The sequence below is a fragment of the Biomphalaria glabrata genome, chromosome 9 (genome assembly GCF_947242115.1).
Source record: "Biomphalaria glabrata chromosome 9, xgBioGlab47.1, whole genome shotgun sequence".
Lineage (NCBI taxonomy): Eukaryota > Metazoa > Mollusca > Gastropoda > Planorbidae > Biomphalaria > Biomphalaria glabrata.
The window spans coordinates 33,002,577-33,026,993 of NC_074719.1; the positions used below are offsets into that span (position 1 = coordinate 33,002,577).

General features: G+C 32.8%; 1 protein-coding gene across 5 annotated transcripts in view; it reads right to left on the reverse strand.

The window, feature by feature from the left end:
• LOC106053324 (complement C3-like) overlaps nucleotides 1-24,417 on the reverse strand; it is an 86,816-nt gene that overhangs the window by 43,073 nt on the left and 19,326 nt on the right. For all 5 annotated transcript variants that reach the window (XM_056039902.1, XM_056039905.1, XM_056039906.1 and 2 more), the window contains 16 exons: nucleotides 24,127-24,326; nucleotides 20,662-20,831; nucleotides 18,964-19,161; nucleotides 18,627-18,697; nucleotides 18,024-18,152; nucleotides 16,360-16,411; nucleotides 15,769-15,856; nucleotides 13,073-13,178; nucleotides 11,678-11,908; nucleotides 10,857-10,950; nucleotides 9,964-10,061; nucleotides 7,028-7,141; nucleotides 6,772-6,843; nucleotides 6,335-6,535; nucleotides 1,847-2,008; nucleotides 371-442 (listed from right to left, as the gene is read on the reverse strand). In XM_056039902.1, the coding sequence (XP_055895877.1) occupies nucleotides 371-442; nucleotides 1,847-2,008; nucleotides 6,335-6,535; nucleotides 6,772-6,843; nucleotides 7,028-7,141; nucleotides 9,964-10,061; nucleotides 10,857-10,950; nucleotides 11,678-11,908; nucleotides 13,073-13,178; nucleotides 15,769-15,856; nucleotides 16,360-16,411; nucleotides 18,024-18,152; nucleotides 18,627-18,697; nucleotides 18,964-19,161; nucleotides 20,662-20,831; nucleotides 24,127-24,227 (1,959 nt within the window). In that variant the 5' untranslated portion in view covers nucleotides 24,228-24,326. The remainder of the gene's footprint in view (nucleotides 1-370; nucleotides 443-1,846; nucleotides 2,009-6,334; nucleotides 6,536-6,771; nucleotides 6,844-7,027; nucleotides 7,142-9,963; nucleotides 10,062-10,856; nucleotides 10,951-11,677; nucleotides 11,909-13,072; nucleotides 13,179-15,768; nucleotides 15,857-16,359; nucleotides 16,412-18,023; nucleotides 18,153-18,626; nucleotides 18,698-18,963; nucleotides 19,162-20,661; nucleotides 20,832-24,126; nucleotides 24,327-24,417) is intronic.

Genomic DNA, 24,417 nt, shown 5'->3' on the forward strand with positions numbered 1-24,417 from the left:
CACTGATTGTTTTACTGAAACTTTTTTTTAAAAACTTCTTTAATGGAACAATATAATGCATTTGTCCTCTCCTAAAGTGAATTCTAGTAGCCATTTTCATTGTTTCTTCGATGTAACATTTCTATAGGGATACCCATTGCCACAATTTAGTCCTCATCCTTTGTATAGGCACTTTTTTTTTTTCTTCAAACTTATCCCTTTTATTTTTTCAACCTATTACTTGTAGTTTATGCCAATGCTTGAAATAGTTGGTATTGTTTTAATTTAAAACAACTTGAAATCATTGCATACAAATAAATAATATACTAACATATAATTGTGTCATTAAACAGAAAACCAAAAGTCAAACTGTGTAAAAGAATCTACTCACTTTTAATATTTCCTCAAAGGTTCCATTATTTTTATGTGTTCCCTGGTCATGTTTCTCCAGTTCATTGAAAAGCTGTACATTAAAATTTAAAAAAATATCAAAATTCATTATAAAGGTCACAAAGAAATGACTTAACTTGAAAAATATAAGTGGCATACATAAACATAAAAAAAAAGTCTCAATTAAGAGCTCACACAGAGGAACCAATGGTTACCCAACAAATTAGCCAAAAAAAGTGCAAGAGAAAATAATGTGGGCATATTTAGAATATGTATATTAAATATGTAAATTAAATACCGCAATTTAGTTTGTAAAATGTTTGACATGTTTCGAATGTCCCTTCTGAGTTGAAGATAATTTACTTCCTAGTCCAAACCTCATGTGGCGGGAAGGGTTTGAACCCAGGACCATCAAGAAGTCCAAATGGAAGTCCAACACACTTACCACATGATCAGGCAGCCATGCTAGTTATTGAAGTTCCTGGGCAGGATTTTTTGTTGAAGCTTCTACCTTCTTCATCCACAGATTCTTTGATGGTATATTTAAGGTTACTCATGCGTTATTCTTGCAGGTTTTCTGAGTACCCTAGTTCATCACTGTGCTGTACCTCTGTTATATGCACTACTGACATCTTAACAGGAAGCAGAGTATGTTTGACTCTTCAGGAAACTGTTGGAACTAAAACCAACTTTGCTCCACAAAGTGTGATGTTAGATTTTGAGAAGTCAAGAAAAAGTAAGCGCAGTATTCACAACAATTAGACATGTCAGTTATGTATTCCATCTAACAAATTTTCTTGCATAAAGTACAAGATGAAAATCTTGTAGCTACATATCGTGATGATAAAACTGTATGGGTGCTTGTCAACACATTAGAGGTTAGAGGTTGAGTACACAACAAACCACAAACAAACAATTCAGTGGCAGGATTGCATATTGCATTTCAGTTGTCTATTGACCATCATCACCCCGATGTCTACAAGTTGATCACTCACTTCCTTAGAGAACAGGGATACAATGAGAACAAGATTCTGAGGTAAAATGCAGTAGAACAAAATATAGCTGCAAGCAAGACAAAATACTTCCAACTTAACAGGCGTATTGCAGCTATATATTGAAAACATGAAAACTGGCCACTGATGAAGTTTTTCCGTGGCATTGCATACAATTTGACTTTGTGAAAATCATTTGTGTAAATCTGACATGTATTACATATATTGAAATTATACATTTTTGCTAATTGTAATATGTTAGCATATTAATATTTTACGATATTGATGTGTTTGCTACAAAATATATGTGTTGCACGCTATTTTGTCTCCGCTAATTTGTCAGGTCACCAGAACCAATATTATCAGTTTTGATAGATCCCATGTTATGAGCTTCTTATTTCCTGCAATCTTGTGTATAGATAAAATGTAATATATATTAATTGTAACTTATCAAAAACTATTCTATTTTATAATAAGTGACCTACCAACTTCCTGGTCAGGGTCTGCTTATCATTCAGTAACAACACTGCTTTGTCCACAGCCACCAAACCAACTCTCATATTGCTGCCTCCTCTCAAATCAATATTAAGCTTATCTTTTGGTTTCAGAGGAGTTGTGCTAAATAAACCTCCCTTGTTCACATACAGCTGAAATATAAACAAACTCAATAAAGATCAGCACAGCAATCATTAACTTTTGCTTTTCCCAACAAATTTCAAATAGTCATAATGTAGTTAGGCTCAGAGATATCCTTATATACTGCATTCAACATTTCAAATAGTCATAATGTAGTTAGGCTCAGAGATATCCTTATATACTGCATTCAACATTTCAAATGGTCATAATGTAGTTAGGCTCAGAGATATCCTTATATACTGCATTCAACATTTCAAATAGTCATAATGTAGTTAGGCTCAGAGATATCCTTATATACTGCATTCAACATTTCAAATAGTCATAATGTAGTTAGGCTCAGAGATATCCTTATATACTGCATTCAACATTTCAAATGGTCATAATGTAGTTAGGCTCAGAGATATCCTTATATACTGCATTCAACATTCCCTACTTTGAATGTGTAGGTAGTAGGGGTGCACCGGATAGTACTTTTTGATATCCGGCCGGAGCCGGATATAACCAGATAGTACAATTAGATATTCGGCCGGAGCCGGATACCTACATGACTCAAACAGCTCGTTTTACTGAAGTTTTTGCAAATCTTCTATATAACATACCTATATTCATATTATTTTGTTATTTACTTTCTTACTTTAAACTCTATCACTGATTGATAAATTAAAATGAACAGCATTTTTTTTACAGATATGCTTATCATAAACTAATCTTTGTAACATGAGATGGTGTGTGCGTATGTATTGTAAAGTAGAATGTGGGATAACTAATGCAGAATATATAAACATATATGTAACTAATGTAAATCTTTCAAAGGTAAAGTTCACTCTTGGTTTTATAGCGTAAATCTTTCTTAAGTACAATCTAAGTTGTATAGTGGGTAGATGTTTGTGTTCATGTATTTGACACCATCAACTTGTCATTAGGCTCGTGTTTTAAAGGCCACAAACAGCTTCTGGTTTGTATCTAATACAGATAATGGCTTAGTAAATATCTTAACTACAGCAAATTTGCAGCCGTATGCTGGCCATTAAATTTTGTACAATGCAAAACATAGCTGCTTCGGTCAAATGACTCATTCAACCAATGGGCAGTTAAACCAAAATATGATTCGGTGGTATTATCAGCTGTCCAAGTGTCCGTTGAGAAAGCGATGCTTTTAGCATCAGATAGCATTTCACGAAGCTTTGAGGAAATATTGTCGTAGATATCTGGAATAACACGTTCTGTAAAATATTTGCGACTAGGCACAGTGTATCTTTTCTCCAGTACTTGTAAAAGTCCAATAAATCCAGGCTTCTCAACTACTTGGTAAGGTTCCATGTCAGTTGCAATCATCTTTGCTATGGCCAAGTGAATGCGTTTAGCATTATCACTATTAATATCCCACAATTTAGCTTTGTCTAAGACCTCTTTAATCCCTGGTTGCTGCTTGTGTGTGAGGCTTGACGAATCACTGGAGCTCGTAGACGTACTGGCACAGGCAGTGATATTACTTGATGCTGATTTCAATGCAGTCATTTCGTTGAATAAGTCTGGGTGTTTCGAGCGTAGATGACTAATCATAGTGGTGGTTGAGAAGTCTTTAGGTTTGCCTGGTTTACCACGTGACAGTACTATTTTACAAGCATTGTAAACTGCCATTGTTTTGACATTAAAGTAACACCATATAAGTAATGACTTTTTATGAGCCATTATTATTACTATTTAATTTACTAAATGCCCTTGCAAGCCACTTTTATACCCGTGGCTTGTGTAACAAAATACTTGTAGGGATGTGTCCTGTAGTTCAGTGCCCTAATTGACATTTCTCTCCAAGTAAACAAACTTAGTGTCATCATCTAGTGACCTCTAGACAGTGTCAATATGTCTTAACAATTTGGTTTGTGGACCAGACCCTTGATTGACAACCTATCTCATAATAAACAAACTCATACCAGATTAACCTTATAGAGATTTGGCTTGTAGTCCCGCCCCTAATAAAAATTCTACTCCAAGTAAACAAACTCAGTTCCCTCATAAGATGTGACCTCTAGAAAGTGTCAACACGTTGACATCTGGCTTAATGTGGTCAGCTGCCTATCCGTGAACTCAATGTTATGGACTAAACAAACAAAAGGAGGTGGGGGTGCTCATCTCTACCTCTGGAGATATACTCGCACATCTAGATAGATTATCAGCGTGACGTAGTTAAGGAATATTACGTGTTTACAAGACCACTCAAAGGTCAAGACAAGCTTTTAAAATGTGCCAGACATCGCTGCTACGTATGTAATATGAATTTATAATGTAAAGTCTAGTCCACCCCCCCCCCCCAATAACAAACCTAGTTCCCTCGTGTGACCTCTAGAGAGTGCTTACGTCCATCGTATCTGACTTGGGGTCACCTGTAAATCAATGAACTCAATGTGATGGGCTAAACAAATAAAAGGGGAAGGGAATTGTTCATCTAGAAATATACCTGGTTACATTAGAGGTGTGGCTCTTGTAGTCCAGCCCCCCCCCCCCTAATAAAGATTAACTACTAAGTACATAAACTCAGTTCCCTCGAAAGGTGTGACCACTAGAGAGTGTCAATACGCTGACATTAAACCTACGTCCATCGTATCTGACTTGGGGTCACCTGTCAATCAATGAACTCAATGTGATGGGCTAAACAAATAAAAGGGGAAGGGAGTTGTTCATCTAGAAATATATCTGGTTACATTAGAGGTGTGGCTCTTGTAGTCCACCCCCACCCCCCCCCTAATAAAGATTAACTACTAAGTAAACAAACTCAGTTCCCTCGAAAGGTGTGACCACTAGAGAGTGTCAATACGCTGACATTAAACCTACGTCCATCATATTTAACTTGTGGTTACCCACCCATAAAAAACTCAATGTGATGGACTAAACAAATAAAAGGGGGTGGGAGTTGTTCATCTCTACCTCTGGAGATATACCCGCACAGCTAGACAGACGTCTGGTCAGCATGACGTAGTCAAGGAATGTAGCATTTTAACATGTTAACTAACTTACTCAAAGGTCAAGACAAATTGAAAAAAGTGCCAGCCATTGCTGCTCTGTATGTAAAGAGCATTTATGATGTAAAGTTTCATCTCTTTTTATATTAAGTTATTAACACGCCTTGTCTTTATAATAAACGAAGTTTGGTGCATATTCATAATGGCTCTATTTTTAAGCACATTATTTTGTTTTCATATAAGCATTAATACATTCTATAACAGACAATAATGGAACGAGGTCCACTTTATGCATATTAAATAGGTGTATTTTTTACTATCCGGTTTACTATCAGGTAGTGATATCCGACCAGAGCCGAATAGCACCGGATAGTAAAAAATGCTGGATATTCGGCAGAAGCCGGAGCCGGAGGGACTATCCGGTGCACCCCTAGTAGGTAGAGAAAGAATAGTACTTTAAATCTCTAGGCAATGTAAGAAATCTGACACTGCTCTAACCTCTAAGTCTGTTTTGGGTAAACTAGAACAGCTATTGAGACAACTACAAATGAATTCATCCATCAAATCAATAATAACACATTGCTACTTTTCTTTTAAAGTTTCTCAGTCTTTTTTTTTTCTTTTCTTAGCACTACAAGAATTTATGTTATTCTAGTTGCAACTTTTTATAGAAAACATGGTTCAAGGTTAGGTCATCCACTCAATGCTTACATGTGAGTGTGACACAAGCTGGACCAAAATATCTACAGTATATACACCTTAAATCTGTTTTATTCAAATATTGCTTATTCCCCAATACACACACACACATAATATCCTCCTTTAGTCACAACCAAAAAAAGTTACTTTTAATTTTTGAGGCAATAGTTGGAAGCTTATTCACAGGAATGGGCAAAATGGAAAGGTTTTAAATGTTTTAGGTCTGATCCACCAATAAATCTAAATAAAATACAAAAATGTTTTTTTGGACAAACTCATTAAAATGTCTAAAAACTGTTACTGAAATGGTATTGTCTGTAGTGAACATCATAGGGACCAGTGAAGGTCTAAAAGGATTTTAAGCAAGTGAAAAGCAAATTTGACAGCAACATTTCTGGAAATTCTTGTGAAAAATGTACACTTTATCCATGTCAAACTATTGAAATTAAGAATCTGGAATATCTTGCTAAATAGTGCTAAAATATCTGTGGATCTCTGGCTGAATTGCTAATAACTTTCCTTGTAGTAGTGAGTTGAACTGTGAGCAGTTTTTATACTATTGTTTAATTGTTCAGTTAGTTGAATATAGGACCTCAACTAAACCAACAATCAATGAATTTGTAAATGTATAATATGAGTTTATTTGTTTTGACCTCAAAGAAATTGAGATCGACAAACCTCTTCCACACAGTATTTTACTGGCGCCTCTATAAACAAGGAATCCATGATGATTTCACCCATAGTCCAATAGTAAGCAACTATTCTCATGCTGGGAGATGCATCACCACGCAAACTGGTTGGCAGATATATTGTGCTGCTTCCATTATTGTTTTTAGTAATATTTTTCAGAGTGTAGATAACATAGCCTTTGGCTATAACCTGTCAGGATGAAAAGCACATCAGATAAGTTTCTTTTGTTAAAATAGGCCTATAGAACAATTCAAATTAAGAATTAAGATTAACGCTAAAAGGCTCTAGGCTCTCCAACTTTTACATTGTTCAAAACATGTAATATTATGGTCAGCTCTAGAATGTTGCTTTACTTTCTGCTAGGGTAAAGTTCTATTTTTTTTTTTACAACTAATTATTTAGCAGTATAACTTGTGTAGTCTTACCAGCACTGTTATCTTGTCCAGTAAATTTCTGGGCTTAGTATAATTTAAAATGACTTCTCCCCTCTGGATTTTCTAAACAATTAAAAAAAAAAGACTATTATTTAAAATGAAGACCAATAACTTATTTGTAAAATGTACTTTTGAACTTCTTTCCCTGAAATGTTAGATTAAAACTTCTATTCATAAATTCTTGTAATTGCGTATAAGAACAAGAATATTGAAGATAATGATGTGTAACTGCATCATAACAACTCACCTGTATAGGTGTGGGCATAGATATTACAATATATTCATTGATATCTGAAGCTAGTTTTGAAACATTGAGAATGTATTCATTGAATTTGATTTTTGCAAAATCCATTACTATAGCCTGGAAAAAAATATTTAAACATAGATCAAAATCTTTCAAACAGCAAGGAAAGGAGCGAGTGCAGTGAGGGGACACACTGGTTCTGTTTTTCTTTCTATCATATTTTATTTTCTGGAATGACATACAATCATTCTGCTTCAGTATTTTGCTTGGACAAAACAGGTCCACTAAAAAACTTCAGAAACATGTAGGTGCTCTACTACATCAAATATCTATCCTACTTTGGTATTGGCCCATTATACTTCTTTTTCATTTAATTTAATTGTATTTGACTGCTGTCTTCTTAGAAGAAGTATCGGTGAAATGTAGATGCCAGAAGAATGAATTTATGAAAATCAGAATGCAAGAAGCTGCTTGGTACAAACAACCCTTTGTTGGTCTGGGGGAGGGGGGGGGGTCACAAGTAAAGTTGGAGAAACACTAACTTCAAACACCCTTTTGTTTTCAGTGTATTAAGCCTACATATACTGTCAAAGGAAATTTTAAAGAACCAATAAAGAATAGCAAAACAAATGATAATAACAACAAAACTACTTAATGTACCAACTCTAAATCAAATGAGATGCTTTAAATGTGACCATATACTACAAAACCAAAACAAATTCCAACTACATATGGGTAATAGTACCTATTTCTTTTACATTGTACCAAAGTAATAGATAAAGGGTATCCAATGTAAATGGGCAACAGATATAATTTAATAATAATAATAATAATCTTTATTGTCTGTAAGGAAATTTGCCTTACAATTTGTGCATTACACCAAACAAAACATTATGACTATAGAAAAACAAAATGTACATTCCCAGCAGAAACTCATAATTTACATGTGAAAAGTTTAAACCAGATAGTTCTTATTTAATGATTTGATTGCCAGGGGAACAAACTCTTAACTTTTTTATAGATGTTTGTCTCAAACAGCTGCCCAAATGGGATTTGTTTTTTGCCAATGACTTTACCAGCAGCATTTAGGATTCTATGGAGTTTATTTTTATTTTTAATGCTCAGATTGCCATACCAGGCAGTGATATTAAAATTTAAAATATTGCAGATGTGAATGTGATAAAACATAGCCAAGGCCTTTTTGCTAACATTAAACAAGGACAGTTTTCTCAGTAATCGTAATCTTTGCTGCCCTTTTTTGCTGATGTAATCAGTATTAGCGGTAAAATTTAGTTTATGGTCCAGGATAGTACCAAGGTATTTTAAAGTTTGCACTATTTCAATAGTCTCTCCTGCTACAGAAACAATATCATTATTCTTCTTTCACCTACGAAAATCAATTATCGTTTGAAGACCTTTTTGTTCAAGGTTAACTAATTACAATCTATAAGCTGCAGAAAAAAAATTGGTCTCATCATCAATAGTGTTGAAGAACAATACAAAAGTTAAATTTTTTATAAACAAGTATAGTGAATCATTTCAGAGCATTTCTCTCAATTTGGGTTTGAAGCATGTGGTCTAGAATACAAATGAATTAGTTGATTGGAATTGAAAACAACAACTGAACAAGGATTCAACAAGCTTCAATGCTAAAAAAAAAAAAAAACAAATTTAGAAGATTAGAAAAGTTGATTACAAATGTTGCACAAGACACTTCAATAAAACCGTAGAAGTAGTGAAAAGCTGACAAGTGTCAGTAGTTTTAAATACCTTGGAGCTATATTCTCAAATGAAGAAACCAAAACTAAGCTACTGGCCAGAATAGCACTTTCTACAGCAGGATTTCCAAAACTCAAAACAATCTGGACAAAGGCATAGCCCTCTGCACTAAAATTAGATTGATGTGCTCCCTGGTCATGTCTGTCAAGGTAGGTTTTACAGGTTTATCTAGGGGATGACTTACTTGACTGGGTTCCCCACCTCAACAGGCTAATGCAATAACCAACTATCAAAAGCAAACCAAGTTGCATGATAACTGAACAATGAATAAATGGTCATTCAAACTGAACAAGAACAATCTTTAATAATAAAACTTAATACAAACAAGCAATATTCCAACATGCGAAAATCATGGGTATTTAGATAATGCTTTGGTAATTTTACAAATAAACACACCTCACAAACACACAATCCATTTCGGCCATACATCTCGATAGCTTCAAACACTATGATACCACTCAAGAATAAGTCACAGCTCCAAGGGCGAGCTCATGACTGCACGCTCCATCATAGCCCCAAGCCTAACACACTGAAACAAAAGAATAACCAAGATCTAGTGATCCTGTTACATCACTGAATTTTTTGCATGAGCGACACCCATACCCAAATATCACCTAATTACTACATTTATGTACTTAACGTACCGTTAAAATGGGGAAACAGTGAACCTGTAGCGTAAACTGAAGCCACAGCTAGAAATCTCTCTCTGCTACAATAACAATATGGGAACTAAGCTTGAGGTAAACACACAAACAACAAAGCATGCCCATACAAACTACTTCCTAGACATAAAAATACAGCTATTAAAAACTAAAAGAAAACTTCACACACACACGACAATGTCCACATTCTTATATGCATGCAAATCTAGGACGCTGACTGCAGATCTCAAGAAGAGGACCCTAGCAATGGAACTAAGATGTTACAGAAAGATGTCACTTACAAAGACTGTATTACAAATGAAGAGATTAGAAACAGGATTAATACAGCTATTGGACCCTACAATGACCTGCAAATCACTGTCAAAAAAGGCAAAAATTAAACTCTATGGCCACATCACAAGGTCATCAGGATTCACAATGACCTTTCTTGAGGGACCAGTAAGATTAAATATTTAAAAAAAAAGAGTTATATCAATAAAGAAGAAATAAACAGCTTACACTAAAAATGACTCTGTCTGCGTTCAATGGTATTTGTACCTCCATACTCAGTTTCCCATACATGTCTAGAGGCTGGACAATCACATGGTTGTTTGATTCTACAAAATAGTGAGAAATAGAGATTGAAATCACTCAATGTTCTAAACACACCACCATATAATACAAAGGTAGATATGAGCAAAAATCAATATCAGAATAATTAATTCAAATACATTTCTTTGTCATTTTTTTTGGCTTTATGAGATGAACTTGTTATGAGGAGGAAAAAACATTAAACCAAATAATAATTCAAAATATTCAATGAAATATTTTGGTGGCTGTTATGATTTGTGTGAGCAAATTTCTGATAAAACCAAAATTAAAACTATGCAAATAATGTGGTTGTATAAGCTGCATAGTTTCTGATGTAACCAGGAGGACAGCAGAAGCCTGACAGTAGCTGGGTGAGAGTTAAAAGTAGGGAAACAAGGGTGACAGAAGGACATGTAGTTTTTAAGAGGAAGTTGTATATTATTTCATTTATCATGATTTCACTTACAACTGACAAACTAACTAGTTACTTTAAACATCATTGTCAATGAGTGATTGAACAGGTTACTAATGCTAAAGAAAACCTACACATTTATCTAAATACCATTTACAACAGCATAAGAAAAAATAAGATGACAATCTGAAGTACAAGAAATTTGGAAAAGATGTCAGTGATGTAATAGGCCTTGAGGAAACTGTCAATGAATACTATACAAAATATGTGAAAAAATTCAAAAGGTTACAGAAGCCGTTTTATTTTGTAAATAGAAACATGTGGTTAGATTGTTTTGTCAAATGTAAAATTATAAAATGAATTTCCTTCAGGATAATTAAAACTTATTCTCCAAAGGACAAGGACTTACCTCTCAACAGGTGTTTTTCTGAGTCATAGAACTTAGGGTGCAGATATAATAACACCCAGGAGGCAAGACGTCCACTCCTGGCCTTGACCTGAACCTATAACAAAGAAATGTTTAATTGCTTCATTAAAGAACTGCTAATTAAAATTAACAAGCAATGTAAACAATCTTGTCTATAATTAATACAACTTTGCAGCACCCCTGTAAACAAAAAAAAACAACAACAAACAAACAAAAAAATGGCATTATCTCACAAGGCACATGTATAAAATCTGAGGACTGCTAAATGACTAAATAAAAATAAATTCCAAAGATTTTATGTTAGCAACAACCATCAAGCTACGCATACATTTTTTTTCAATCTTTGAGACCATTTCAAAGAACAGCCTCTATCATAGCAAAATTTTCAGAAGTGACCTGGGAGAGAGGGGAGGTAATACATTTGTTCCCCACCCTACCTTCCCCCTAATAAAACCAAAAGACTATAATGACTGTGTAAGCTGTAGCTTACAAGGGGCTTGAGACTGGTTATCTCTTCCATCAGCTCTTTATTTTAAAAAAAAAGGCATGATTATAAAACAAGTTAAAACAGTCAATTAAAAATAAGCTAACAAAAAAAGTTAAAAAAAAAATTAATTTGCATGTCTCCTATTTGGCAGTTATATGAAGGGATAAATCAACACTATATAAATATTTGTTTACATAAATTCACAATTTGTAATAGCAATCTTAATATCAAATTTGAAAGTGAGATTTTTGTTTTAGCAGCCAAGTGCACTTACATTTCCATTAACACATGCTAGAACACACAAATGAATACCTACGTGAACAGTGTAGGGGAATCCTGGTTTAAAGTAAGTTTTAGAAGGTGTGAAGTCAACTTCATAATAAGGGTGAGAGACGAAGGTAGAAGTGTCCTCAATAGTAATTGTCTCCTGGGTAGCAGTTTCTGTTACATTGACCTGTACATAGAGTCTTTTAACTCCATTAAATGACTCATTGGTCGGAAACAATGATGACCTTTTAACATCACGTTTGAACACCCCATTGATCAGCTGTAACACAAGATAGACAAGATACTAGTAAACTCAACTTTTTAAAGATACATTATATTGTCTTATAAATAAACCTGTTTTTAAATAGCCCAAATACACTAGAATTTAAAAAAAAAAAGAAGTTTTGAATTTATCTACTGCATTTTTTTGTTTGACTATTTAAATGTTCAAACCTATTATAACATTTAAAAAAAATGAAGTAAAAAAAAAAAGATTCCTTCTCTCGCAACCTTTCAACCTATGCAAATAGAGGACATAGTTATCAATGAAAATCAAGGAATTATTAACTGAATTCTAAGGATTGAAATTTCAATAAGCTTCCAGACCCTTGTACTTCTGTCAAATATTTTTGTATAGCACAAGCTATTGGATGAGTGCTTTCTATTTGTATTTTTAATGGCACTATAATTACCTCTATTTATTTTCTTCTTAAAAATGTCTTTTTTTGTTGTTATTGTTGTTGTTTATAACTGTATTAATTTTACAAAACTAAATATTGTGTAATCCAGACAATTTGAATCCTTTTTTGTTATTATGGAAAAAAAAAATCTGTCAGTTATGCATTATTCTGGATAATTCAAAAAAAACATTTGACAATTTTCATTGTCTGATTGCACTGATAGAAGCCAGTGGGCTTGTGTTTACTAATCCTTCAACATATTCTAACAGATTGATTTCTAGCAAAAGTATCTGTTGGTACTAATGGGCTATTCTGCATGGGTGTTACTAATGAGGGACAAAGACAGGCTGAATGACCAATCTCCCACAATATGCACTATGTTGTAATAATAATTACTTGCTAAATGAATACTCTCTAAACAAAATGGCACTGCTAATTTCTGAATTCAAGATCTTTTGAAGAGAAAATACCTCTAACAATTGAAAACAAATTAAAAAGAAAAGAAACAATGCCTATAAACTACAGTATTTTAATGAACACTGTCAAAAAAAACAACAACAACAAATAAACATATGTTTAATGACTTTAATAAGTATGAAACTAATTTTGAATTTGACTTGTTTTCTTGTGTTTTTCTCCAGAGTTAAGATGATTCCACTGGATATATACATTTTTTAATGTACTGATAACAAATAACAAATAAGAGAGTGATTTACCTATAGGCATTACTTTATCACGGAAGTAAGTACATATGTTTAACTTACCTCACCCCGATAAGAAGCACTTGGTATCAATGTCACAGAGGAATTTTCATCCCATGTTCCCAGACGCATTTCAACTTTACCCACCACAGGCTGTCCATAGACATATCTATTAAGATGTTTACAATGTTAAGCTATTAACATTTTTTAAAACATTGTTTTTATACTTACATTTAAACAATAATAGTGTAATCTTATTATATTTTCCAACAAAGTGTTTAGAAAGGAACAGCAAAGGACTGTAAATATCATAGGTGGATCATAATATGTTGGTCTACAATGTCAGTGAAACATTTTTAACCAAGGGGCTCATCTATTTAGTAAAGCAGATGTAAGAACAGAAACAGAAATATTGTCATTGTAAAGTTGTTTATTAATTATGTTTAGACAGACAGATATTATGTAAGATTTCATTGTTCATCCATGAATATTGTCAATAGAATACATTTTTAACTCATTTTTAAGTATTCGTGTAAGATTCAATGCTGCTATCAAATAAACTAAAGAGATGTGAGTTGAAAAATGTTAAATTTAATTGTGAATCCACAAATTTTAGAACACTATATAGTTACAAACTTTTTTCTTTTGAAATGTTACAATTTTCAAAATTGCTATTATTCAGAATTAGTAAGAAATAAAAACAAATCAAGGCTTGGTGATATGCTTTAGAAAACTGTTAGGCAGAGAGAAAAATTGAACTTTTTAGTTAACATTGGTGCCAGAATAGTTTATTGGATTAATACATACATTTTTATTCATTCACTTACATGCAGCTGATGTTGCTATTGTATGCAAAGTATACAATGCTAGAATAAAGTATACAATGCTAGAATAAAGTATACAATGCTAGAATAAAGTATACAATGCTAGAATAAAGTATACAATGCTAAAATAAAGTATACAATGCTTATAGTAGGAAACAGTTTTTAAAAATCAAAGAATACACACAATTTTGCAATTGCAATTGTGACATAATGGGGAAATAACTATGTTTGATTAATTGTAAACACAGGAGTGATTCCCCTTACAAAGTTTATATAAGGGCATGTAGACCGTGTTTAGTTGCCACTTGCTCCTGAGTTACCAGTTTGACCACTGGACCTGTGTTGTGAATTGTATTTTTTTTCTGTTAGTGGTTGTGTGTCTTGGGGTACTCAGGAGAAGTGTGCCCTACTCTGGAAATCTTTGGGCTAAGTATATCTGAAGTCATTATTGTATTTTATATAATGTAGTAGATATAGCCTCAAATGATTTCCAGGCAGTTTGTTTTACCCTGATGTTCTACATCCTGAGATACTACCAAGCATGACATATTTTTATAGCCTTGTCTCTGAAGGATTCAATTCTGTATTGAATCATCAGATAGTCTATAGGTGGTATTCTTATGAAGCTTGTAGGCTCATAGTTTTCCCTGAAGCTCATAGTTCATCATGACCCTTTTGTTTTTGTCTGAAAGTGGCTATGTCAGCAAGAAGCCTGTAACCCCAGAGTGGCCAAAAGTGGTCATGTGTTGACCTGAGGCCTGTGACCTTCAGTTTTGATTACACTGATGTGTGATTTCAAGAATGTGACGATAGTGTATATATTATATGACTAGAGCGGTGTACCATACTATTTTTGAATGTGTATCTTTATTTTGTGTTGAGAAGGCCTGTGAGTTGATGGCCATTTATTTACACATTTATTTTACTCATGTAAATAGACTTGGTATATATGTTTACCTGCGACTTTGTTAAGTCTTGTTTTGCATACATTAGTTTAATTGTATACCTAGAGGTTATAAGTAATAACCTAGGAAATTCAAGTAGGGGCCAATATGCCACTGGACGAAGGTGCCAGCATACCTTTAACACTGATCTGTTGATCTAAAATACCTAAATCTAGCTATAATTCTAATTAAATATATTTAGCTATACCCGCTAATAGGTAATATTTATAGATCAAAATTTTGTTATATTGAGTGGGGTGCTCTTTTAGAATGAATCCCAATTATTATCTAACATGGGGTACTCTTACAAGCAACCTCATTCAATATGTAACATGGGGGCTTGTAAAATTTCATCATGAGTCCAGTTTATTTGTTTGTATGTAATATGGGGGCTCATATTTTTTAATATTAGTGTTTAATCCTAGAACCCTACTGATGTTATGTATTGCAGTAAACATATTATACCATTGATTATTGTTTATTTACTGTAAATTCTCAACTTTTGCCAGTTGTGATGAGATTTATATTTAAGTTGTAATATATAGTTGTGTCTACTATTTGTTGATTTTGTTGCAGACAATTAAGCTTTTCAGATAACAAGAAAGTGCTAGACTACCAGAGGGAGTTAGAGACTACCGGTCAGAGGGTGCTAGAGACTACCAGAGGCCGAGAGAGACTATCAGATGACCACAAAGACAGAGCATTAGTATCTTACCCAATCGAACCAGTCACCAGTCGAGTTACAAGCCTATTGGCTTCTGATTTAGTTTAGTAGATGCGATATTTAGCCAGTTTAGATGGTCAAAGAGAATATGTGGAGGAAGATGCCCAAAGTTGGGATGCAAAGCAACTAAATGTACAAGCTAATAAAAAAAATGCAAAAATGCTGACATGCTAAAAAATTGTGGTCAAATTATAGATATATATTGAGATTTTGAATTGATACTATGATCCCCCACACAAACACTGCATTGCATAAAAAGCTACTCACTTGGCAGTAACATTCATCCTTATCCAAGTTGTGTCCATGGTTATGACATCTGTATCAATCTTAAACACCGCTGAAAACCTTGGCAGTACTGAGAAAACAGTTTTAAAATAAAGGAAGTCTAGAAATGTTACATTCAATGAAATGCTCAGGTAAATAAGTTTATAGAAATGACTAGCTTGAGCTAATGAAAGACTAAATGTATTCAACATGTACACTATGAGAAAATATGCATAAAGCATCGTCTTCTGTCTTATATTCTGCAGATGAAGAATGATTACAATATTTCACATGATCAAGCAAAGCTAGTAGGGACTTGTATATTTTGCCACATCTTATTTTTTGTGAGGGAGGGGGTGTCTACTTAAAATAAGCATACAATTCACAAAATCCATATTTTTTCTAAGCATAAAATTGTTTTCATTTTAAAAATGAAGTTAAGTTTTTTTGTTTACAGTTCTGTACTAATCTATTCGCTGTTGTTTACCTTTTTACCAGTTCTGTACTAATCTATTCGCTGTTGTTTACCTTTTTACCAGTTCTGCCTTTAAAAACAAACATGCACAACAAACACAATGATGTAAATATTCTTACCATACTCTCTAACCTCAAAGGCAACAGTATGAGCTAGACTATATAACTGACCCTGGGAAAAAAACAAACATTTTTATTTAAAAAAAAATAATAATAATTATAATATTTATGTCATTTCATTTTCAGCAAAAACATCATTTTATTTTTCTTTTACTTTGTCTACCTTTACTATAGCTTTGAAATCATGTACATTGAAATATCATATTTTAACAGACAATAAATTTAATTTTTTCTTTTGTTTTTTTACTTACAAAATTCCCTTTCATTAAACAATTTATCAACAGCTAACTTTTGTTTCCAATAAACAAATAGGACAAGTTCCCTAGCTAAGGCTGCTGTTGTTTTTGTTGGTTCTGATGTGATGATAAATGAAGTGTATTTTCAATCACTGTAGATTGTTATACTAGATTCAAAGTTAGATTGACAGAAAGTTTTAAAATATCTTCGCTTCCACACAACTATTTATAAGTAATTGCTAGAATGATCATTTACTGTCCTTATTATAACAAAAAAACATCAGGATATAAAAAAAACAAAACAAAGCTTATCTAAAGGGGAAAAGCTCTGCCCTTAAAACTCTATCAATACTGTACAACTTATGTTCCTTCTTTGATATCAAGCAAATAATTAATTACCAATAATTAATTGACTATTTGTTTTTTTTGTTTTTTTGATGAGTCATGTCTTGTTATCTACAATCAATGATTGTTTAAAGTATCAACTTGAACAGAGAATGTGTGATTGAGAAATAGCAACAATTATTTAAGGGGACTAAACAACAAATTTAGCCATATCTGTGAATATTGAAGTATTAGTTTTTAGTTGGTATCTAACAAAACAATTAATAACCAGTAATTAATTGAGTAATTGGTTACTCTTTTTTTATTGATTCATGTCTTGTCTATGCCAATGAATAATTGTGCGAAGTTTCAACTTGATCTGAGAAAGGGTGTGGTAGAAATAATGTGTATACACTTTTTACCAGACAGACAGACAGAGTGAGTTGATATAAGCTTTGTGAAAATAGCATATATAACTTGCAATGCATAATGGAAGTTGTAATAGAAACCCATATATAATTAATTAGATCATTTCATTTCATTATCCAACTCATGTTATGAATACATTTTTAAAAATAGTTTAAATAGAAACCAAAATATCTCAATGTATTGAACTGTAATGGGTTAGTAAGATAACAAAAATAATAATCATAGAATGGCATATAATAATTGTCAAATATATCTTATATTTATGATGAACACAGCCTCAGGTAAGGCATGGGATCATTATGTCCTGTATTAACTGGGACATGTAGTAGACTTGCAGATGTTTAGGCTCAAGAAATGCATGAAAACAATAAGTGAAAGCTTTGAAATGTCTAAAAACCTTTAATACAATTAACAAAATGAGAATAAACAAAAACAACTGGTAAAATAAAAATTTAAACTGAACAATAATGAAACAAAAAAAAAGTATATAACAATGTATGGAATACCATTTGGCTCATGAACTGGCTCATTGTTTGGATGAATAAGGGAAAAGTGGGATCATTTCACATTTTCTGTTCATTTTGGTTTCTTTCTAGCACAGAGAAATAGGTTGGTCAATTGTCAATCTTAAGTTTAAACCTATACAGTGAAAGTAAAGAGGAAATATAATGTTACCAGTCCTTCCAAGTTTGCTGATATAGTCCATATTCCTGGTGGAGTGTCTTTGGGCAACTCAAACTCTTGGCTCTTAAAGGCATCTTCAGCAGAGTACCTCATCCTTTCCAGAATCACACCCTGTGGGTTCTACAAGTTTACCAAGAAAAATATGTCTCTTAGAGAATACACAAAAATAGTTGATTGTAGTCAATGTTTCAATACACAGTAAATGTTGGAACATTTAGTCAATTTTGGAATATACAACCAATGTTGAAATGTAGTGAATCTCACAATATATCCTAATTTTGGAATATATTGAGACAGTGTTGGAATATCTAATGTTAAAATAAATAATAACAAAATATGCAGTCAAGGCTGGAAAATGAAGTCCATTTGGTCTTAAATATCCTAGGTTTGAAAATACAGCTAATGATGGAATGTTTACAAACAAAAATCAAGTGGAAAAACCAAAGGGCAAGATAATATATTGTTAGCAGTCAGTTTTGTTTTTCTCAATAAAGTAATAGTGAAATAATATTGAGATATGACAAGTAGAAACTACACTAAATGTAATTAAAATACTTAATGAAAGGATGAACCTTTTAACAAAAACATACTCACTTTAATGTCAACTTTGATTGGATACTTTGTAAGCCTTTGGTACTCATCTAAAGCAATTATCCTGAACTTCACTAAAAAGAATTAATAGATATGCTATTCAAGTCTGTAATACAGTTAATACATATATTGACAATAACAAAGTCTGCATTTTTTGCCAAGTGCTTTAATTCTAACAATGAATTCTTTATATAATGTTGTCAATCATTCCATCAATGTGCTAGTATTTTTTCTGTTGCATGGTCTTACAAATAGCTTAAGATTTCTTTCACTGTAAAAACCTTTAACTAGTTGTATGGCCAGCATAATAGCCTACTAACTTTACTCAGAACCTTCTTACCTGTTTGTCTTGGGGTGTAAATGGGTTTATCTGTCTGGATAAAAATATATCCTGATGTATTACGAAACTTTAAAGATAAATCCTTTTCCACTACATTCTCCATCTCATTTGTAGTTCTCATTTTAAGTAAGACTCCAGTCTCATCCAGCCCTAGCATACGTTCCCAAGGAAAAACAACTGTCCAATTTTTGGTTTCATCTAAAAAATTAAAAATTTTTTTAAAGTTTATCAGATCAGAAAGAAAGAATGTAAATAAAGAAAAATAAATTATGAATAAAAAAAAAGAAAAGGAACCATTACCCAAGAAATGGGACCTGTTGACTGAGTGATAAAGAACTTGGCTGATCAAATTTCAATTAAGACTAGGATTTTGAATTTTCAAAATTTTGAATTGCCCCAGAGTACACCAAACTCAATAGCTCCTCCATCATTGTCAAAGATGAAAATTTCCTATGAACTCAAAGATGACTGTAAAGTACAATCCTCACTTTAAAAAGCCGTCCATACACCTGGCATTGGTAAGTCGGATCTACTGCAGATAGGCTTGCTTCTTCTCTCAACTTTTTGTTGGTTCTGCATTCTTTCATGCTGGCCACTCATCTTGCCTCATATCATATCCATTGAAGAGTGATTGAGCTCTAGTGTTTCCCAGCCATGAATGTCAATATTACACTCCTTGAGGGAGCTCTTAAGGGTGTTTTTGTATCATTGAGAGAGCACTTTCCAGCACACAGCTCCCGATAAAGAAGTTTTTTGGGAAGGCAATTTTCTGGCAAACGAACTACATGTCTAGCTCATAGGAATTGATACCTTTTTGCTGTGGCATGGATGGTGTTCATAAGTGACAACTGTAGGATTTCGATGTCTGATATGTGATCAAACTAGTTCACTTGGAGGGGGTTGGTTTTTGTGCTGACCATGATACCCTTGTTAACCAAAAGCCATAGAAACAGATAGAATTTACATCATCTGCCCTAAGGGGAACTTTACTTTACTTATTAACCATAACATTATACCATGAAAATGTCTAGCCCAAAATAGATCTGATTATGACAAATAAGGAAAGACATTCATTTAAACAAAAGGGACAATGTTGACAAAATGACAAACAGTGAACAAAAATGTTTCTCTAAAAAAAGAGAAGCAGATTAGAAAGAGGAGTATAGCTGTAGTTCTTTCTTTTAATTTTACAAGTCAACTTCAAATGAAAAAGTGATAATAAAATAGAAATATATTGAATAGCTTAAAAAAAGAAAACTGCTATTGTATTCCTTTAAAAGAAACAGTGATTTATTTGCCATTAATTAATTATCTAGTACAATTTACTTTGTTTACAACATTGTTTCCGACTGGGTGGCCTGATAACCACTCCATTGCAGATTATTATTAGGTGTTGAGGTTGTAAAGCTCAAAGGTTAAGACACTAAAATTCCTCAACACAAAGAAAATTGAGGATCTAATCCAGTGGTAACCAATCTCTTTTGAATCAGCAAAAAAAAAAATATTTTGAATACATTAAAACCAATCCTCAACCTGCTTCATCCTGTCCTGTTGGCATAGGCTTTGAGGGTCCTGAGAGCATGGTATCACAGGTCATATGTGGCCCACAGGTAGTCTGTCGGGCATTACTGCTCAAATCTAATAACATGCTTGGAGACAATAAAGAGATTTAAGATTAAATTTAAAAATAAAATTCACCTTCGCTAAAATTTATCTGTGTGCTGTTTAAAACTTTGCTTTTATCTTTCAATCCTCTGAACTCTAAAGTAATATTTTCAGGTACTTCTGGTTTAGTTAAAGCTGTTATAGTAACTGTTAGGTCTGTGTCATAAGTTGGCTCTTTAGGAACAGTTAACAGATATTTTGTGCTGAAATTGAAAATAAACTGATTAACTATATTATTATACTACACACTAAATCAATAGCATCTGCACCAAAAGTTTTAGCAAAACTAGCAGAGGTAAACAACAATGTGTCATAGCCTCATCTCTCTTTGGAATACTCTTTTCACTGCTAATCCACCAGGTATTTGAAAATTTCACTGAAGGCATTTTACTCCATTCAAGATTTGTCATCAAACTTCTAAATTTTGCCAGACTCAGGGCCAAAATGAAAATCAGAACCACCCTCATAAGAGCTATGCTATTTGTGGATGATGCACGCACACACACACACAAAAAGAGCTTCAGTCACTAATGCCCAGCTTCTCTCTGGCTTGGAAAGAGTATGGGCTAACTAATAGTCCAAATAAAACAAATGTTATGGGGCCATCTGCTACAACACCACTTTCCATTTCCATTGATGAAAGTTATAGACTACCGTAGCAAAACAAAAGTGAAAACAAAATTCATTCTATTTGTGCTAGAAGGCTATAGTGTTTGTGACAACTTACCCTTGTGACATTTCACCCCACCTTCCCCTACTTACTGGGAAGACATAACCCTAGAGTGGAGAAAGATATGGCAGTGAAAAAACATGGGGCTCAGCTCTGGAAGAAAAGCGTGCAAAGTAAAAAATGGCTGGCTCCTCTACAACCAAAGCAAAAGCCACCCGAATTGGCAATCTAAGTGGACATCTCCAAAATAAAGCTCCACAGTCACAAGTATTCTAAGAGATGAACCATAGTTGTTACAACAGAAGGAGGCCAACAACCGAACACTTAAGTTTGATCTAAATGATGGTATATAAATATATATACAGTGCTTTTTTTGTGACAGTATGCACTGGTACGTCTTACCAGCACCTTTTTGAATGTGGGGAAAAAATTATTACTTTTCTTGTATTTTAACGTTTATTAGTAGTTAAAAGTTAGGCAATTCATCACTGAGTACCGGCACCAATTTTTTTACAAAAAAGTGATATATATATATATATATATATATATAAATAAAGAGAGAGAGATAGATATAGTAGATAATACTATATTAATAGGTCTACTACAGATCTAGAGTCTTAATCATAAGGATATTGATATTGAAGTAAATCTAGAAGTAGAATCTAGATATAAACCTAAGATAGAATCTTTTCTAAATTCTAGTAATGGTAGTTGACTGAACTACATTTTTCTAGATCATGATCATCTATAGTTTATAGTGTTAAACTAAAATAGATTCTAAGGAGAAATCTATAGACAATAGAAGAAGCAGTATCTTTATCTAGATTAATTTTATTTGTTTTATTGCCTATTTAATGTTAATGGTAGTTGACTGAACGAGTCCTTGTAATCACAACAAATTTCCGTAAGGATCAATAAAGCAGTCTTAGTCTTACATATTTCTAGATCATGATCATCTATAGTTAATAGTGTTAAACTAAAATAGATTCTAAGGATAAATCTATAGACAATAGTAGAAGCGGTATCTTTATCTAGATTAATTTTATTGCCTATTTAATTATTAATAAAAGTCTATAGACATAGAGGTCTAGATCTAGAAGTTCTGATTTTCATCATTAATCAATCATTAATGATTATAATCAGGGCCGCCGCGAAGGTTGTGGCCGCCTGTGTGCGAAATAAATAAAATGCCGCCCCCCCTTCCTTTTTTGTCTAGAAAAATAAATGCATTACGACTAAACAGGATACTGTAACAAAAGCGCCCATTGATGTTAAATCCATTTTTGTAGATCATTCCTTTCTTTTTACCTCTGATATTTGCACCGTTGTCGTATCCCTCATGCCTTTTTAGATGTTTTATTTCCAATTTTAACTTTGCATTTTTTCTATTGTGACGTTACAAAGTCCTTCTCCAGTTGTATCAGTAATTGGGGGAAACCCCAGAAATTGTATGTATTGCAAGTTGAAGTATAGAAAAAAACATTAAAAAGCATTAATCATAGTGATATATCTGGTGTACAATTTAATGTTTTATGAAAGTATTTGTGTGCTTATACAATTTCAAGGATTTTATTTTCTATTTCATTTAATTTTGAATTGAATTTATTAATTGATACAAATACCCGTTTTGTGTGTGTCAAATAAACTATTTATGGATCCTTTAAAAGCAAGACATTGCCAATAAAGGTCTGCTAAGGTTGCGTTTCAAAAACAAGCATTCTTTAATGCATTGCATCTATTGTTGTTTTCTTTTCAATAGCAGATTTTAAAAAAATTTTCTTTCTGCATTTTATTTTGTGTCTTTGGTAGAATGACTATCACTCCTAATCATTGACTCCTTTTGAACCTGTAATGTCATCTTTATATAGAAGATGAAACGACGCCTCTTACTAACAATATTTTAATTTGTAAACGTGGTCATAGTTAGACTCGGATTAATATCTACAATGAAAATAAAACCTTTTTTTTTTTTCGCCCCCATCCTTGTTGCTCGGTCGTTGGCTTGTTGCTCCAAACAGCTAGAAGCCTACAACTCAATGCAGATCTACATATATAATGACCCAAAAATATTCTACGCTACACTAACCACCATTTAACATAAAAAGGAAAATGTTTTTAACATTGAGTTTTTAATAACTAGATCTACTTACATGGCGGGTTATTTGACTAAGCAACAATATTTATATGTAATAAGTAGATATTAAGAAGGAAAAGAAATCTGACTGATCTGCTTCTGTAAGCGTCATTACAGATAACCGGCGAAAATTGAAGGTCAGAAATATGTTGAAGCCTAAGGAAAAACCCTTGGGAATCCCTCACACCCCGCTCCAATTTTTTTTTTTTAAAGTTTCTAAAATAGCTTCTTATGTACGTATATCAGACTTTTTTTAATAGTTGTCAAAGGATAAAGGAATAATTACAATTTTTGAATTTATAAAAAATATTAAAATATTTCAGTATTTTTTTAAAACTAATTTTAAAACACATTGCACAATAGGTAGCGGCGGCCCTGATTATAATGATGATATGATTCAGAAAATCAATTATTATTTTATGATAATCATAATTATAATGAATAAAAATTGAAATAATTTTATAAAGAAATGACACCTAGTAGTAGATCATTGTAACTGTAGATCTAGACGCTATAATTTATAAAAACGAAATGATTCACATACAGAAATGATGACCGTGTTGATCAGGTCACCAGTAGGATGAGTAGGTTTTTTTTTGTTGTTGTTGAGTAGTGTTGAACTGTTGATCATGATGTAACTTTAACTTTAAGTTAAGTTTAACGTTACTTTTTACTTTCATTTAAATTTAATTACCTGAAGCAGTTTTTCATCATGTTGACAAAAACAAGTAAAAACAACAAATGGGTACAAAATATAAATCTTGAAGTTGATCTCGTAAATCTGATAGATGGCATTTTTCTTCAATTTGTAAACTTAATTAAATGATCTTGTTCTTGATCTAGTCTAGTGTAGATAACTTAAAATACGTGTAGTTGATACTCAGCTCTCTTGTGCTGAAAGTAAACAAAAATTAGTCACTTAGCTGTATATCAAACTTTGTCACAGAAAAAAAGATAATGAAGTCACTTAGCTATATATTTTAGG